The sequence below is a fragment of the Diplodia corticola genome, assembly GCF_001883845.1.
Source record: "Diplodia corticola strain CBS 112549 chromosome Unknown scaffold29, whole genome shotgun sequence".
NCBI lineage: Eukaryota > Fungi > Ascomycota > Dothideomycetes > Botryosphaeriales > Botryosphaeriaceae > Diplodia > Diplodia corticola.
The window spans coordinates 109,761-125,486 of NW_017971508.1; the positions used below are offsets into that span (position 1 = coordinate 109,761).

At 59.4% G+C, this 15,726-nt stretch overlaps 5 protein-coding genes across 5 annotated transcripts; 3 read left to right on the forward strand and 2 right to left on the reverse strand.

Moving 5' to 3' along the window:
- Nucleotides 1-322: 322 nt before the first annotated feature.
- BKCO1_2900028 (nuclear envelope protein cut8) lies at nucleotides 323-1,339 on the forward strand (the record flags this gene model as incomplete). Its single annotated transcript, XM_020273785.1, has 2 exons — nucleotides 323-401; nucleotides 456-1,339. The coding sequence occupies 2 exons, from the start codon at nucleotides 323-325 to the stop codon at nucleotides 1,337-1,339; spliced, it is 963 nt and encodes a 320-aa protein (XP_020129794.1).
- A 1,000-nt stretch (nucleotides 1,340-2,339) lies between these two features.
- Nucleotides 2,340-3,489, forward strand: BKCO1_2900029 (uncharacterized protein; the record flags this gene model as incomplete). Its single annotated transcript, XM_020273786.1, has 4 exons — nucleotides 2,340-2,709; nucleotides 2,765-2,966; nucleotides 3,026-3,257; nucleotides 3,346-3,489. The coding sequence occupies 4 exons, from the start codon at nucleotides 2,340-2,342 to the stop codon at nucleotides 3,487-3,489; spliced, it is 948 nt and encodes a 315-aa protein (XP_020129795.1).
- Nucleotides 3,490-3,985: 496 nt separating this feature from the next.
- Nucleotides 3,986-5,520, forward strand: BKCO1_2900030 (sterol carrier protein 2; the record flags this gene model as incomplete). The annotated part of the gene is made up of 2 exons (XM_020273788.1): nucleotides 3,986-4,479; nucleotides 4,584-5,520. 2 exons carry the CDS (start codon nucleotides 3,986-3,988, stop codon nucleotides 5,518-5,520), a joined length of 1,431 nt encoding a protein of 476 aa, XP_020129843.1.
- A 2,326-nt stretch (nucleotides 5,521-7,846) lies between these two features.
- On the reverse strand, nucleotides 7,847-10,288 carry BKCO1_2900031 (camp-mediated signaling protein; the record flags this gene model as incomplete). Its single annotated transcript, XM_020273789.1, has 2 exons — nucleotides 7,847-9,112; nucleotides 9,194-10,288. 2 exons carry the CDS (start codon nucleotides 10,286-10,288, stop codon nucleotides 7,847-7,849), a joined length of 2,361 nt encoding a protein of 786 aa, XP_020129842.1.
- Nucleotides 10,289-13,254: 2,966 nt separating this feature from the next.
- Nucleotides 13,255-15,262, reverse strand: BKCO1_2900032 (alpha-mannosyltransferase alg11; the record flags this gene model as incomplete). Its single annotated transcript, XM_020273790.1, has 4 exons — nucleotides 13,255-13,451; nucleotides 13,584-14,652; nucleotides 14,702-14,837; nucleotides 14,889-15,262. 4 exons carry the CDS (start codon nucleotides 15,260-15,262, stop codon nucleotides 13,255-13,257), a joined length of 1,776 nt encoding a protein of 591 aa, XP_020129841.1.
- Between the last annotated feature and the right edge of the window lie 464 nt (nucleotides 15,263-15,726).

A 15,726-nucleotide genomic window follows, 5' to 3' on the forward strand; every position in this document is an offset into this window, starting at 1 on the left:
CATGCGCCTCACCGTATTTCCGGGCAGTATAGACGGCCCTGTCGGTCGTGGTGGAGACCTGGCGTTCGAGCGCCTTACTGGCCTCGGGCGGCGGCGGTGGCCCGGGCGCAGCTTGGCGCGGCTAAGGCCTAGCTTTGGTCCTCTTGGGCTGGCAATCGGCAGCCCTTTGGACGCCAAACATCCACTGACACCTCGCTGCCACCTCGCTCCCATCCCGTCGTCCACCTCACCTGCGCGCCCTCACGCCCTTCCAGTGGGCGTCGTCCACACCCGTCAACCCGGCCACTCCATCTCCGCTGAGACAGCGAAAGGCCCGCCAACCATGAACAGCGTCCTCGCCACTTCTCCCTTTGCCGCGCCGCATCTTCTCCAGAACAACCGCCTCTCGCCAAACCGCTCCAGTGCGTCCTTGCTCCCACCGCCGCCCGTCCCCGCCCCGCTAACGTGTCTTGCAGTGCCATCTGCTCCGACTCAGATGTCCTCCCGCAAGCGCAAAGCCGACGAAGATCATGCCGACGCCGACGAGCGCATGTCTGCATCCCCCGAACGCTCGCCCTCGATGGGCCAGCGAACCCTCATCCAGCCGTCGGCCCGCCACGGCACCAAGCGTCTGCGCACCAACATGAGCGGCCGCCCCCTAGGCCTCCCCCGCCTGCTGGAGACGCTGGGGCCCGAGGACATGAGGAGTCTCCTTCAATCCATCTGCCAGCGGCACCCGGACATTGGCGCCGAGGTCGTCAACACGGCCCCCCGGCCCGGCGTGGCCTCCGCACTGCAGGTGCTCAACAACTACGAATCCGCCCTCCAAGCCGCCTTCCCGTTTGGCAATCGCAACACGTCCGACTACGCCTACAACCGGGTCAGGCAACCTCTGCACGACCTTCTCGAAGCCCTCAAAGACTACACCCCGCACTTCCTTCCGCCCAACGAGATGCAGCCCGCCACATCCCTCGACTTCCTTGATGGCGCCACCGAGATCCTCCACAAGCTGCCCAACTGGGACACGTTCCAGCATAACCGCCATAAGCAGGATGCGTACGAGGAGATGGCCAAGGCTTGGGCGATGGCCGTCCGGGAGGCAGGGAAGAGGGGCGGTGGTATTCAACTGGGATACGGCGGCTGGGATCAAAAGATTTCGAAGCACAACGAATTGTCTGGCGGCAGGATGCAGGAGGCCGTCAATGAGCTGCGGTCGCATCTGGGCTGGATGGGCGGCAATGGCTCAGCCACGCAACAAGCAGGCGTGGGCCCCAACGCCAACGACCCGGCTTCGATACGGCAACAGCTGCTCAACGGCACGTATGGCATGGTTGCCCCCGTCCGTGTTGGTCCCTGGTAGACGACAAAAGTGGGGAAGAAAACGGTTTGCGCGTCATCAGCTTGTAGACTGCTGAGCGACGGTTTTGGGGGTTCTGGCTTTTTCTTTTGATATCAATCAGTGCAAGGCAGGCGTTCTGTGATGCTTTGGCCAATAAGCCTCCTTTTTTTTTTTTCACTTATCATTCCTTTTTTCCTTGATCACACCATGGTTTCATAAACATACTCTCTTACTGTAGCTCATCATTGGCGTTGGAGGTGCATCATTCGAAGACTGGCTGGGTTTCATGCGGGCATCTGTCTTTCCTACTTTCCTGTCCGATTTGGCTTTTTCTGTTTTCGCTCTGGATGCACACCTCCATCCGTCGGTTGAGCACTGCATCATGATATCAAATGGCGCTCTCCATGTACCAGCGTGCACGTACAGCATTCGTAGCCTTTAGGGTAATGGAAATCTCGTTGATCGTATCAGCAGCGGGTGGCCCAACCTCCGTTATGCACCACGTTTGCCGGACCCTGTTGTGTGTTTTGTGGATGGGATCTGGAGGGCGATGGCAGGACATTCATATCCAACAAGCCGCTGGCCACTAATGTCTAGGCTATGGAAATCCTGCGGGTATCCCATTCAACAGATGTGCGGACGCGGCTGGGGTTCTGGGCGGCCTGCCTGGGTCGCTCCTTCCTTTTGCACACGCGAGCCCTTTCCCTCTTCGGCAGAAACGGACGCGGACCCTATATATTCTTCGTTCTGCCCACGCTCCCCTCGACCTTTCCTCTCCGCCGTCGTCATTCTCTTTCGCCGCTCGGCGCCCGACCGTCGAAGCCAGCACGATCCCCCGTCATCCTCGACGATTTCGCAGAGGCTGCTGCGAGCTTGACGCCGCTCCACTTCACTCTTCGACGCCATTGCCAGACGTTTCCAGGCGGCCACAACTCACCTTTCCAGAACCACCATCTCACTCTATCAAGCAGCAGGCCAGAAAGCACCGGAAGCTTCGACGTTGACTTCCGGACTTACCATCATGGCTATAATTCAAGGGTTGAATGGCTTGGTGGTTATGATCTTGGTCTTCGATGGGACGGGGTACAAGTTCACGAAAGAGTGCACCTACTCTAATGGGTCGCCAGCCGGCGTTGTGACAAAGTACATCCAAGCTAAATCCAACCAGCAATTCGCGATCAGATGGTGCTTCACGAGGGACATATTCCCGTTCAAGGATGAACACATCATGAGTTCGGTTTATCTGGACGGACAGCTCGTCGACACATTGGCGTTTGATTCGTCGTTGTTGCAGAGCCAGGGACGCTACAGGTACATGCTTGACGGAGCTCGCATCAACAAGAACGGGAAGTCTTACCAGCTTCCGTTCTCGTTCGCCAAGCTAGAGATAGGTATGAGCTCTCGTTGTTTGTGCAAACCCCCCTTATGCCATTTACCTCGCCGCAGTCGAAGACAACGGTGCGATTAACGACACTGGCCTCGAGAAGCAAGCTAGTGCGATTGGCGAGATCACGGTGCGTTGCTGGAGGGTAGAGAAGGTTGGCGAAATGAAGGCCGAGAAGACGCACAACAGGATAACGTCGTTCAAGGCTCTGGACACTGTGCCATTACAGGCTCTGAAGAGTCAGGCCATCTCACACCAGGCATGGTATGTCAGGAACGCATTACAGGCGTCTGAAAACAGCATGTGCTGATTCATGACTGAAGCCTAGGTGATGCGCAACCCATAGCCAACCTCGACCCTGGATGGGAGATCCGTTGGATCGACCCTGTGCATGCGCCATTTGCAGAGTTCAACTTTCGCTACAGGTCTCTGTCTGAGCCGGAAGGAACTAGCCTAGAGGGCAAGACAGCCCTCAACGAACTGCGTACCAAGCCGAGAAAGAACAGGCGGAAGAAGCAGAGGGCGACAGCGTACAGACGACAGGCAAGTAACGAGGTTGAGACGAGGCGATGTTACGAATATGGATTTACATCAGGTACAGATGGAACTCCAGAATGACCGCCAAGCTAACTCAGCGATCAAGACCGAAGCGGATGTCAAGGAGCAGGAAGGTGGTGACGATGACGACGGCGGTCAAAGGGAGCGCAAGCGGCGCAAGCTGCAGATTGGTCCATGGGAGGAAGTCGAGGCACAGACTGTCGAGAGGCTTGATTTGACTGGAGAGTAGACGATCAAGCTGGCGGCGAAGGGAATAGGATTGTGGAGACAGAGTGTCCAGGACGGAAAATTGGTTGGAATAATGCATTTCTAGTCAGAGTCAATAAATTCTGACAGGTCCGGAGCGATCAGTAATAATAGGAGGTGCAGCGGATGATGGCGGACCGAGAATGGTGGGGACGTAGCGTTTGGGTGTGGTGGATGTGCGGGGACGGGAGGGGCGGTGACCTCGGCCTGTCGGTTGTCCCCACAAAGCCAGCTGGGGTAAGGGCACAGGGGACCAAGCTCCAAGCTGTCCCTGCCGCGGCCCAGCGACCGGGTTTAAATCCACCTCGCGCCTCCAGTTGATCCCTCCGCCCTGCTCTTCTCAGCTTACGAGACTCGATAAATTCCGTAAAACATTTGCATTTGCCGCGCCAGCAGCTCTGACACTCACTCCCCACTCCGTTGCGTCCCCACCTCCGCATCACCACCAACAAAAAGTAAATAGAACAGCTTCATCCACCATGGGCAAGAAGCAAGGAGAAGCCTGCTACGTCCTCGGCGTCGGCATGACCAAGTTCGTCAAGCCGCGCGGCAAGGTCGACTACAACGAAATGGGCTACGAGGCCGGCATCAAGGCGCTGCTGGACGCCGGCATCAACTACGACGACGTCGACGTGGGCGTGGCCTGCTACTGCTACGGCGACAGCACCTGCGGCCAGCGCGTCTTCTACCAGTTCGGCATGACCCAGATCCCCATCTACAACGTCAACAACAACTGCAGCACCGGCAGCACCGGCCTCCACATGGGCCGCACCATGGTGTCGCACGGCGCCGCCGACGTGGCCATGGTCGTCGGCTTCGAGAAGATGTTCCCCGGCAGCCTGAGCACCTTCTTCCAGGACCGGACGAACCCGACGGCGACGACGAACCAGGTCATGAAGGAGACGAGGGGGATCACGAATGCCCCGGGGGCGGCCCAGCTGTTCGGAAATGCGGGGAGGGAGTATATGGAGAAGTGAGTCCCGCCGCTTCCCCCCCCTCCTCCTCCTCCTCCTCCACCTCTCCCTCCTACAACACCCACACACACACACACACACACTCACTCACACACGCACACAGATACGGCGCCACGCCCGCCGACTTCGCCGAAATCGCCCGCGTCAACCACGCCCACAGCGCCGCGAACCCCTACTCCCAATTCCACGACGTCTACACGCTCGACCAGATCCTCGCCTCGCCCACCATCCACACGCCCCTCACCAAGCTCCAATGCTGCCCGACCTCGGACGGCGCCGCCGCCGCCATCCTCGTCTCCGAATCCTTCCTCACCACCCACCCGCACCTGCGCGCCCGCGCCATCCTCATCGCCGGCCAAGCCCTCGCCACCGACTCGCCCGCCCTCTTCAACAAATCCGCCATCGAGCTCATCGGCTACTCGATGGCTTCCGCCGCCGCGCGCGCCGCCCTCGCCGAGGCGGGCGTCCGCCCCGCCGACGTGCGCCTCTGCGAATTGCACGACTGCTTCTCCGCCAACGAGATGGTGACGCTCGACGCGCTGGGCTTGTCGCCGCGCGGGAAGGGGTCCGCGCACGAGATGGTGCGCGCGGGCGACATCACGTACGGCGGCCGCGTGGTGGTCAACCCCAGCGGCGGCCTCATCAGCAAGGGCCACCCGCTCGGCGCGACGGGCATCGCGCAGTGCGCGGAGCTCGTGTGGCATCTGCGCGGGTGGGCGAACAACAGGCTCGTCACGCCGGTGAGCCGGGGGGCGGGGGCGGAGGCGGCGGGTGAGGGGGTGAAGGGCGTCGATGTCGCGTTGCAGCATAATTTGGGGCTGGGCGGCGCGTGCGTTTGCACGGTGTACAAGCGCGCGGATGGGAAGGTGGGGGAAGAGGTGAGCAGCGAGGAGGTGGGGAGGCGGAATGGGTTGGGGTATAATCCGGCGGTGGAGGCGAAGGGGTTCACGCTGGAGCAGGCGGAGAGGGTGAGGAGCAAGAAGGCGAAGAGCGAGTGGGCGCTGCAGGATACGTGGAAGAAGGTTGAGGCGAGGTTTTGATGCGGCGTTGGGCTGAGGTAGGTAGGTAGCTTGTGGACAATTTGACTTTGTTTTCACCCTTTTTGGTTTTTGCACGCGGATGGGTGAGTTGGTTGAGTGTTGGTCGCGATGTGTTGGACGGGAGAGAAGATTGAAAAGTTGGATGATGGGATTGCTGGCGCGCGAGGTTTATGCTGCAATTCTCGAATGGATGGCGGAGCTACCTGTGTGACTGGAGGGAGAAATGACGATGGGAAACAGCAAAGTCACTCCTAGCCTTTTCTCGATTCGATACTACTAGGCGTTTGTTCCTCGTGTTTGTCTATACGAGGAGTAGTAAAGAAGTGACGATGACCCGGAATGGCTGTGTCTCGTGCTGTTTGTTCAAAGCATCACAGCCAGTTACAAAGACGTTGGCCTCACCCGCATAAACTCTCAAATATTGCACCATAATTACGTGGGGAGTCGAATCGAATCCAACGTCTGGGCATCAAAGTGAGGTGGTTTAAACGGAGACAAATCCATCCCGATATTCGATTTCACTACCCACATATGATGCACATTTCTCCCCACTGTTGCTCGTCTTCCTTGCGTGATTCTAGACGGCCAAGGTTGCAAGCTGGTTTGATGAACTACTACCGTCGCAGTCGATAAACATGTCGCGGAAAGGCTTCCGCAAAGGCGAGGCGGAAATTGAAGGCAAGACATTGGTGAACAACCCCATCAGAGCGGCCTTTGATCATTTCTCAAGCTCAAGACAGACATATCACCGGGATGGATGGGTGTGGCGAATGATCGGGTTCGAGAAAAACCACAAGACAGTCTGCTCGACGGAGTGTTCGTTTCCAAAACCCGCAACTTCATGTCAGGAATGAGTAGATAGAAAGGGTACAAGCGGCAGATGGTTTACGAGAAATCATACTATACAACACTCAGTCCACACGTTGCTAGCGGGAGCGATTACACGTTAACCGATGGGAGAAGCGTTAGCGAGTGTGAAGTTTGCAGGGCCTGCTCGTAGAAATGGCCATCTTCCATTCAATTGTCGTCCATCGACGATCGCAGATGGATCCGCCCCGTTGGGAACAGAGCCTTTGATTTCGTTGCCGAATCACACCTTTAAGCGACGAAGCGGCCCAGCAATGGAGCATTACACAACACCACACCATCCTTAGGAGAGGAACTCAAAAGCTCAAAAATAATATTACTTTTTATATAAGATACAAACAAAACGATTCATATACCCCGATTTGGCTGACAGACAGGTCTTCTTTCTCCTAACTAGAATAAGCACATTCACGATACAACAATCACAAAAGGTCCAAAAACCCTCCAAACGACACCGTGCAATCTTGTAAATAAGAACCAAACACATACGATCAGAAAACCAATCAAAAAATCAATCAAGCGCCCCATCATCCTACAGAACAAGGATCCAGAGAGAGCAACATAACAGGACGCCACCCCGGGAAAACAAAAACCGAAAACTAGCCAGCACAACCTTGTTTCCACTAATATCAATAAGAAGGGGGATACGTTTTCGTGTATGGATGATGATGAGGAGGAGGAGGATGAGGAGGGTTAAAAGCTGTATATAAGAATGGTAGAAAACAAGAACCAAAAAACTTCGGGGTATACAATGCCGCTAAAGACAAATCAGACGCCTGCAGAATTACAGGCACAATCGCAATCACAAACCTAAAAAAAAAAAAAAAAAGTATGGACAGAGCAGAGAGGAATAGCAAGACGCCCCAACCCGTCCCAGCCATACAATCAAACACAAGATGTCCCGACCATGAAAGTGGTAGGGAAGACAGAGGACAATCTCAGCAAATTTTTTGCTTGTCCCGCCGTGACATGAAGGAGGAGAGCATTACAAAGTTGATCTTTGCCCGATCCGCAAAATCCGCCCATACATAAGCGAATACAAATGAGATAGGCGTCGTTGAGAATGGGGATAGAGAAAGAGAGAAAGAGAAAACACTGAAGACGTATGAGTAGTCTTTCATAGTGCATGTGGAGAGGGGGTGAGAGATGGAGAGATAGAGGGAGAAATTGTAATGAAACTCGTCACAGCCGCAGCGGCAACATGATAGGTCTTAAATGGAAAGAGAAGAAAGAAAAGAGGAAGATCCTGGAATGGTTACTTCGACTTGCGAAGCGCTTGTTGAACAGCTCCGCTGTCGGGGGGAAAAAGGAAAAATTTGGCCACTCCAAAAACAGCATACGTGATAGGAACAATCAAGGTTCCTGTGATGGTAGGTGGCCGAGAACGACCAGCGAAGCAAAGATCTACGTTTGTAGCTTCGCCGTCGTTCAACACGTATTACTTTTTGCTCCTTCTGATTCAACGCTGCCGGTAAACCAACCGCTCCAAGCCGCTGCCAGCATTCCCACTGCTCTGGTCATCGGATTGTCCGTCGGAACCATCTTGCTGGCTGGGAGGTGCTGAGAGTGCAGCGGCACCGGGTTCGGCGGAGCTCGTGGTTGGAGGGCGCCGCTCATTGGCACTGCTCCATCTCCTCGCGCGTCGTTGGGGTAGATTTTGTTGATGAAGGGTGTGTTGTTGTTGTTGGGGGTCCGGACTGCTTGTTGTGCTGGGAGTCTCGAGGCCATCGTCGGTCCAAGACGCTGCAGAAGCATTGACGTCGAGCATGGTCTCCGTAGAGGAGATGGAGGAGGAATGCGATGTTTCGGGCACAGGGTTGCGCATAAGCGTAGTGAATGCGGTGGTCTGCGAGTAGACAATGGTGCCCCAAATGCGCCAGTGCAGAACGGCTATGTGTGTGATACGGCGAGCAATATCGTCGAGGTATTCGGCCTCGGGGCCTTCGGGCTCTTCATGGTTCGAGGTGGCGCAAACCGTAGACGCTGCAGGCGAGGCGATCAAGGAGTTGAAGATGTCGACAGGGGATGAAGAGACGAAGGATTCGGTGCTCTTCGTCACGCGGGCCGCCAGCGATTCGCGCATGGCGTTGGCTTGCTCGTGGAATACCATGCCAAATTCCGGGCGAATGAGGTGCCGGAGTCGTTCGGCGGTTGCATCGACGAGGTCAGCATCGTAGTTTGATGCTGCTCCGCAGAGGGAAAGAGCATGGCGGACAATTTCCACCGAGATATTATCTATGTTGACGAGCCAGTGCTGGTTGCTGTTTGTACCAGCAACCTCATTGACAACCACAATGGCAGACACGGCTTCCCGCAATGCCTGCACATGGGTGTTGGGCACCGACCTCGCAAAGCCCGTCCTTCTCAGAAGGGACTTGAACGTATCGGTGGCAACGCCAAGGTATACCTGATCACGGAATTCCGCTCTCAAGAGACGCAAGCGGTCAAAGTCCAAATAGAACGTCTCGGGGAACGAACCTTGGCGATCCGACGAGGTCAACAACGACAGCAAGCCACGGACGATCACTCTCAAGCCCCGGTCCCTAACGTGGCGATCGGCAGGTATGCTACGGCAGGTGATTGCATGTTGAGCGAACCAGCATTGCGACCGCTCGACCAGGATGCGTCGTCTCGAAATCCGGTCCAAGTGGTACTTCTGCTCGAAGTTGATGGTATCCTCGATCAGCAAGGCGCGGAGGTGACGGATTTGGTGGTTGGCCACGTCCTGGACGGTAAGGTGTCAGCGGGCCCGGGTGACGGGTGACGTGTCAAAGGCACTTTCGTGGAACGAGTGGTGGTGACTTACCAGTTTCATGGCTTCCAGGATCCCCAAAAGCTCCCTCAGCCCGTTGACCAACGACCTGCCACTGCCGCCTCTTGTGCCCAAATCGATTTGCTCCACCATCTTGTCCACCCACTCGTCACGCACGGGAGCGCAGTGTGCCTTCAGCAAGTGCGAAAGCCATTTCGCCACGCTGACCAGGTCACACACCCCCTTCTCGATCTGTTGCATGAGCATCTTCGTGTCCAGCTGCTCGTCCACCCTCGACTGATCCCTCTCCGGTACCAAGCTCTTGATGATGTCCCTGATGGTGTCAAACATGAGCGGTATCCGCCTCTGGGCAATCTGAATGACACGCGGCCACGTCGCTCCCTTGCGCAGCGTCACCGACGGCGCGCCGTTGAAGAGGAACGTGTAGAGCTCCAACTCGGCGGCCAGGGCGTTCCAGTACTCCTCGGCCGTCTTCAGCTTGAACTTGCCCTTGGCGCCGTCGAAGTTGGGCCTGAAGTGCAGCTCGCGGTCGAAGTTGACGTCGTGGCGCAGCTTCGGGTTGTTGATGATGGCGCCAATGTCCAGCTCGCTCAGCGAGTGCTTGGTGATGGGCGGGTGCGAGCTCGCCGAGGCGAAGCTGTGGGCGAGGCGGGTGCCCTTGGTGCTCCCCGCCGTCGACATTTCTATCCACTGGCACAGGTCCGACAGGATGTCGGCGTCGGTGACGTGGGCCTTGTCCGCCTCCAGCGCAGGGGCCTTCCGTGCTTCCTTCTCCTGCTCGTCGTCGCAGAAACCCTCCTCGCGGAATTCGGAGCCGCTTCTCTTCCTTCGTACGTTCATGAGTTCGGGGCGGCGGTGGTAGGTCTCCCCTTTGGCGGTGGCTGGCGCAGGCTTGGCCGGCGGTTGCTGCTGCTGCTGCTGCTGCTGCTGGACGGCGCGGGCGGTCCTCTCCGACGTAGGCCCGGGCACGGAGGAGTATCGCAGCGAGGGTTGGTCGGAGGAGTCGGCGGCGGAGCCAATGTAAGAGCCGCGACGCGACTTGTCCTGGGTTTGCGAGGCCATGCTGCGCGATGGTCGATCCGGGTTGGTTCCTTGCCGTTCTAGCCCCTTCCGGTAATTCGCAGTCATTCGGCTCTAGTCAGTCGGCAGGAGAGGCGAGGTTGGGGGAGGGGGCGAGCAAGCGTTTTGACAGCTGCAGCGCGCCGGGCTGTGGAGCGGCTTGCGAGGCGGGGGGGTGATATGTGCGGCGGTGAGAGCGGCGCAATAAAGGACGGCAGGGTGGAGACTGAGACGGGTCAGCGGTGGACTCACACAGGTGACTAAAAGGCGGTTTGTCGGGCACAAGCTGGCTTGAGACTCAAGGGACCTTGAGTACGTGTTCGTCGGAGGGCGGTCACGGAAGGCTGCATGAACGCAGGCAAACCCGTGCTCCGAGTCAGGAAACGGGCAGGGAAGTAGATACCTTCACATGTACACATGCCCGTGGGGGAGGCCCGTTGCGGACATGGCTTGGGGATAAAGGCAGGCGTGAGGAATGATGCAGGTACCACGGCGATCGGCGGCTGCTTGCGGCGGGCTCAGGCTGGCCGTCGGCGGGCTTGGGGTTTAAGGTGCAGTTGAGGGGCGGAGCGGGCGGATACAATTCAGTTGTTTTGCATCACGTCGTGCCCAGAGCGAGGCGTGGAATTCAGCGTAGATGACTCGTTCCCTGTGCAGTTGCATGCAAGGATCCCAAGCATCCGCGCGTTGAGGCGGCGCACCCTCGAATGCCGGCGTGCGCGCGTGGGTGGTGTGCTTATGCTGGTGCGCGGGAGGCGACGGCGGAAAGCTGCTGCTGGCGGCTGGGGGAGCAGGGCGTCGTCGTTCAGGGCGGCCAAGCAGAGGCTCGGGGCCATCCTGGCGCGCGCCCTGAGAGCCAGGACACGATGTTGGTCTGGCGGGCTCGTTTCGCGCCGCCCCAAGCCCAGCGTCGCAATCGCCGCTCACCGCCTCACCGACCCGGCCCCGGAGCAGAGCAGAGCAGCGCAGCCAGCGCGGCACACGCAACCGCTGCTCCAGCTGCTCCAGCACCCACAGCTCCAGCAGCCCGCGCGCGTGGGCCCAGCCCCGGCACCTCTCAGCCCGCCGCGTCGCAACACGCCCGCCGCCACCAGCCCGCGCCGCGCTGCGTGCCTGGCCGCCCCGAGCAAGCGAGATGATCGCGGCCGACAGCCCGCCTTGCATGGCCGCCTCATTTTTGCGCCGCCCACCAGCGACGGCGGCCGCCTGAGAGATGCAGCGCGCAGCGCGCAGCCGGCTCTGGCCCACGCCGCACTCGTTCCTCCGACGAAGCTTGTTTCCCTGCATCCCTCTCGCCGCCGCCGCCTGCGGTCAAGTAGTCACCGCAATGCTGCCACTACTGTGTGCTTTGTAAATAACACGCCAGCCCGCGTGCGACCAAGCGTGCACGCACACAAGCGTCTTTCTTCAGCTGGCCCCCCTTTGCCGTGCCGCCGCCGCCGCCGCCGCCGCCGCCGCCGCCGCTTGTGCTGCTGAACGGCCACACGGCACACAATGTACGTACGCCGCACAGCCAAGCTTGCCCGCGCGGCCCAGCCGGCAGCAAAAATAATAACTCGAACGCCCGCCGCCGCAGAGCGGCAGCAGCAGCAGCAGCAGCAACAGGAGGCGGTGGACCGCGACCGGTCAGCACACAGACTGCAGCCGTGGGCTCACCTCGCAGGGAGCAGTGCGGTGGGCAGTGGGTATCCGGCGAGTCTGGCGCGCAATTCTCGGCTGGCTGCTTGCTGAGCGCAAACGAACGACACCATGGCCGGGCGCGGCGGGCTGGGTGTGGGTGGGGGAGGGGGTGTGACATATCGGTTTGGCCGGTCCATGGTGCCGGCCGGCGGGCGGCCGTGGATTTCCTGGGTGCCCTTTGCGCGCGCGTGGTCATCCATCACGATCGTGTCGGAGGAGGGGGGCGGGGATGTGGTGTGTCGTGTGGGAAGCAAAACAGCAAGAGCAGCAGCAGCAACAAGTCAGGCCTGTCGCGAGAGCGAGAAAAAAAAAAGAAAAAAAAAGACGTTTGCCCCCCCGGCATCGTCGTCAATGCGGAAGGTGCGGCGATCATGCTCGAGCAAGCGGCCGATCCGATCCCCACGCCTGGCCGCTCACTCGGCGCACTAGCAACGCCTTCACCCCGTTTGTTGCTTTTTGGGGCCATGCGGTGGAGTCAGCTAGCACGTAATAATATAGAAACAGCTGGTCGACCCGCCTGTCGTGAGGCTGCTGGCATGGAGGAAAGGCCACCGCAACTCACACACACACACCCAACAGCCCCGAGCCCACCAGCCCTGCCCCGATCGCCCGTGTCTCGCCGTGCCACCGGTGCTGGCTGACGGAGATACAGATCTCACGTCCGCGTTGCCATTGGAGCAGCTGATCCAGGGAAAGGTGCAGGGCGCTGGACCGTCTAACCTCCACAGACGGCGGCCGCCCGCCAATCCCCCGTTTTGCCTGCCCTGCACGAGGCTCCGAACTCGCCCTAGGGCTGATGAGGTCCAAGAACACCAGCCTTTCCGTGTCATCCGTTGCGGCCGCCATGAGTCGCGTCCTGGGGCGCGGCTCCACACGCGCTCGTCTCATCCTGGCGACGTGGAAACATCATCCACATGCGCGCACACAATGCACACACACGCACTCTCCACCAAGCTTCGCGCTGCACGCATCCGACCGTTGTTGTGGAAATTATGGGCCTTCTTCAAAGTCATGGCCGAATCCGGGCGACCCGAGTCGAGGCATTTGTCCACACGTCTGATTCCTCGAACGTTGTGTCCCAGAGCGTCTGGATCAATGTGTGTGCTCCTAACCTCCCCCGCCTGCTGTCGTGCTCTCTCTGCCGCCTCAAAAGCATTTCCGCGCAAGCCATTGGCTGCCGCGCCGCCCCTCGCCCTAGGGATGAGTCGTGGGGAGGGGAGCACCGTCATGCACAGTGAAGCGCGTCTGCTATGTTCCGTCCATTTTCATTCCAGTCCTTGCAGCTTTGCCACAATAATGCAGCCCCAAAAAGGGCCCTTTCATCACAATGCCATTCTGCCTTGCCCTGTCTACGCTCATCTCGGGTGCAATGTCCGCTGCAGCTCGACCAACCTGCACATCTGCACGAGCCATTTGTTCGCAAACACCTCCTCCGTGAAACGGCCTGCACTGCGCCGAGCCCTCTGCCGCATTTCCAGCGTCTCCTGTCCCGACAGCGCCAGGGCCTGCCGGAAGCCTTCGGCGAACTGTGCTGCCGTCGTTGCATGGAACCCTGGCGAAGAGCACAAGTTAGCAAACACGATCCCTCCCGATATAATAATATCGCGGGTGCCACACAGCAGTCACGCTGCAGCACACACATGGCATGGGATCGAAGGGGGGGAACAAAAAAAATTTCGCGCACCTGTTGGCTTGCCATCAATTTCCACCACAATGTCCAGCTTTGGCCCGCCGCTGTCGTTGACGACGCTGATCAGGCCGGCGGCCTGGTACTCGACCACGCCGATGCCAAAGTGCTCATTCCACATGCCGTTGACGCCGATGCTGGCGCGTCGCAGCCAGGAGAGAATCTGCGGCCATGTGGCGTCGCAAATGAACTCGACCGATTCCTTGACCCGCAGCTCGTGCGCCAGGAGACGGAGGTTGTAGACGCGCGTGGCGTCCTCAGGATTACGCACCGATCCAATCAGGACCAACTTCGGCTTCTGCGCTTCCTCGGAATTCTTCGGCCAGGAATTGAGCAGCTCCGCAAAGGCATGCAGGATCAGCTGGTGGTTCTTCTCCGGCCGGAACTGCGCAATGTAGAGCAGGTAAGGTCCCCTCTCGGCCTCGGTCGCGTCGGAAACCTCAATCTGCTCGGTCAATTCCTCGACGGCGACGGGCGGGAAGTTGACCTCGATGGGATAAGAGTCGTGCTCCGTGGGCAGACCCTTCCGTGAAAGCACAAACGAAAGCACGAGCGAGTCGAAGCACGGGACGCGCTTGGGCCGGGGCCCCCAGAGCTTCTGTACGTGGTCTTGGGTCCACGTCGAGTTGGTCATGACAACGTCGATGAAGCAGCCCACATAGCTGTAGAGCCTTGCAAAAAGGACCCAGTACCATTTCTTCAGCTTGCCCTTGACGCCTCGTCCGGTGCCCGCATTCACACCGCGGATCTGGAGGCCCTCCTTCTCCTCGGGCGAGGCGTCCAAGGAGCCCAGCATGTCGGTGGAGATGGTCGGGTAGTGGACGTAGGCGCCTGTGGGGACCAGTGGGAAGTAGAATTTGGACAGGGCGAGCGCGAAGGCATAACCCATGGTGTCAACGAAGATGTCTGGAACAAGGAGATTAAAGGCATCGTGGGCAAGGATCAGGGAGCCAAGCGACTGTCCCAAGAGAGTGAAGTGAGGCCACGTGCTGCTCAGCACGTAATGCCGGGTGCTGAGATATAGGAAGGCTATGGTCGGAGGGTGGAGCTGGATGTTGAATCGGTCCTTGGCGCAATCAGCACGTGGGACCAGACCAAGACGGGGAGCCAAGTACCTCGACTTTCTGGATGATGGTGGCCTTGTCGACGTCGTGATCGCCGGTGTAGACGACGCAGATGGCGCGGGGCCAGCGCCTCTGGGTTGCGCGGACGGCGGCCCAGAGCACGCGTTCACCACCGCCTCCGGCGTTGCTGTTGGCGGCGTGAGCCTGGGGCTGATGCACACTGGCAGGCGGAGCTTACCAGAATGGATGGAAGAAGCCGACTACGCCCTGCCAGTCCTTGTCTTGGTGGTCGCCAGGCGTGGACGAGCCGGACGAGCGGCTTCCAACCTTCTCCCAATCCTCATCCTCGCTGCGGGCATCCTTCTTGCGGGTTGCGCCAAAGTCCTTCTCGTCCTGCTCGGCGCGGGCCAGCAAAGCCTCGCGGCGCTGCTGGGTCCGTTGGCGGATGTTCTTGCCTATGGCGATGCCGGACAGGCGCACGAGCAGCGGTACGAGGCGGATGAGGAGGTAGAGAAAGGTGCAGAGCTTGGCGGCGGTTGCGCTGGAGGCAGAGTCGGAGGTCAGGATGAAGGGCACAACGGCGAGGGTTGCGGCGGCGATGGGGAGCAGCATGGCTGTGGTTCACCGGCGCATGCGGGCGGGCAGGGTCGGGGCTGGAACCATCGAAGGGCGTTCTGGGCGGTCGCGTCGGCGGCGGAGGAGGTAAGGTGTTCAGAGAGCGCGCGGCATCATGTGCAGTGGCTCAAGCTTCGAGAACATCGCCAGCGCGTCACCCAGCGGGCCAGCGCCCAACGACGACCGCACGGGACCTGCTGATCGCCCTCTGCTCAGCGGCAGCCGTCGGCCAGCTCTGCGTGTCTCCCCCGTTCCTGCACGGCGCCCGCCCGCCCGCGCGACGCAGCAGTCGCAGGCCGTGCATGCGGCGGCGCAGCAAGACTCGCCCGGCCTCTGCTCGAGATGCACGGCCGGCTTCTCTCCGCCGCAAAAATAAAGGACACATGTGCATGGGCGCGGCGCTGGCGTCGGATGGAGGCCACTGGCGGTCGGGATGCCGAGAGGGTGCGACTCGGGCCGAG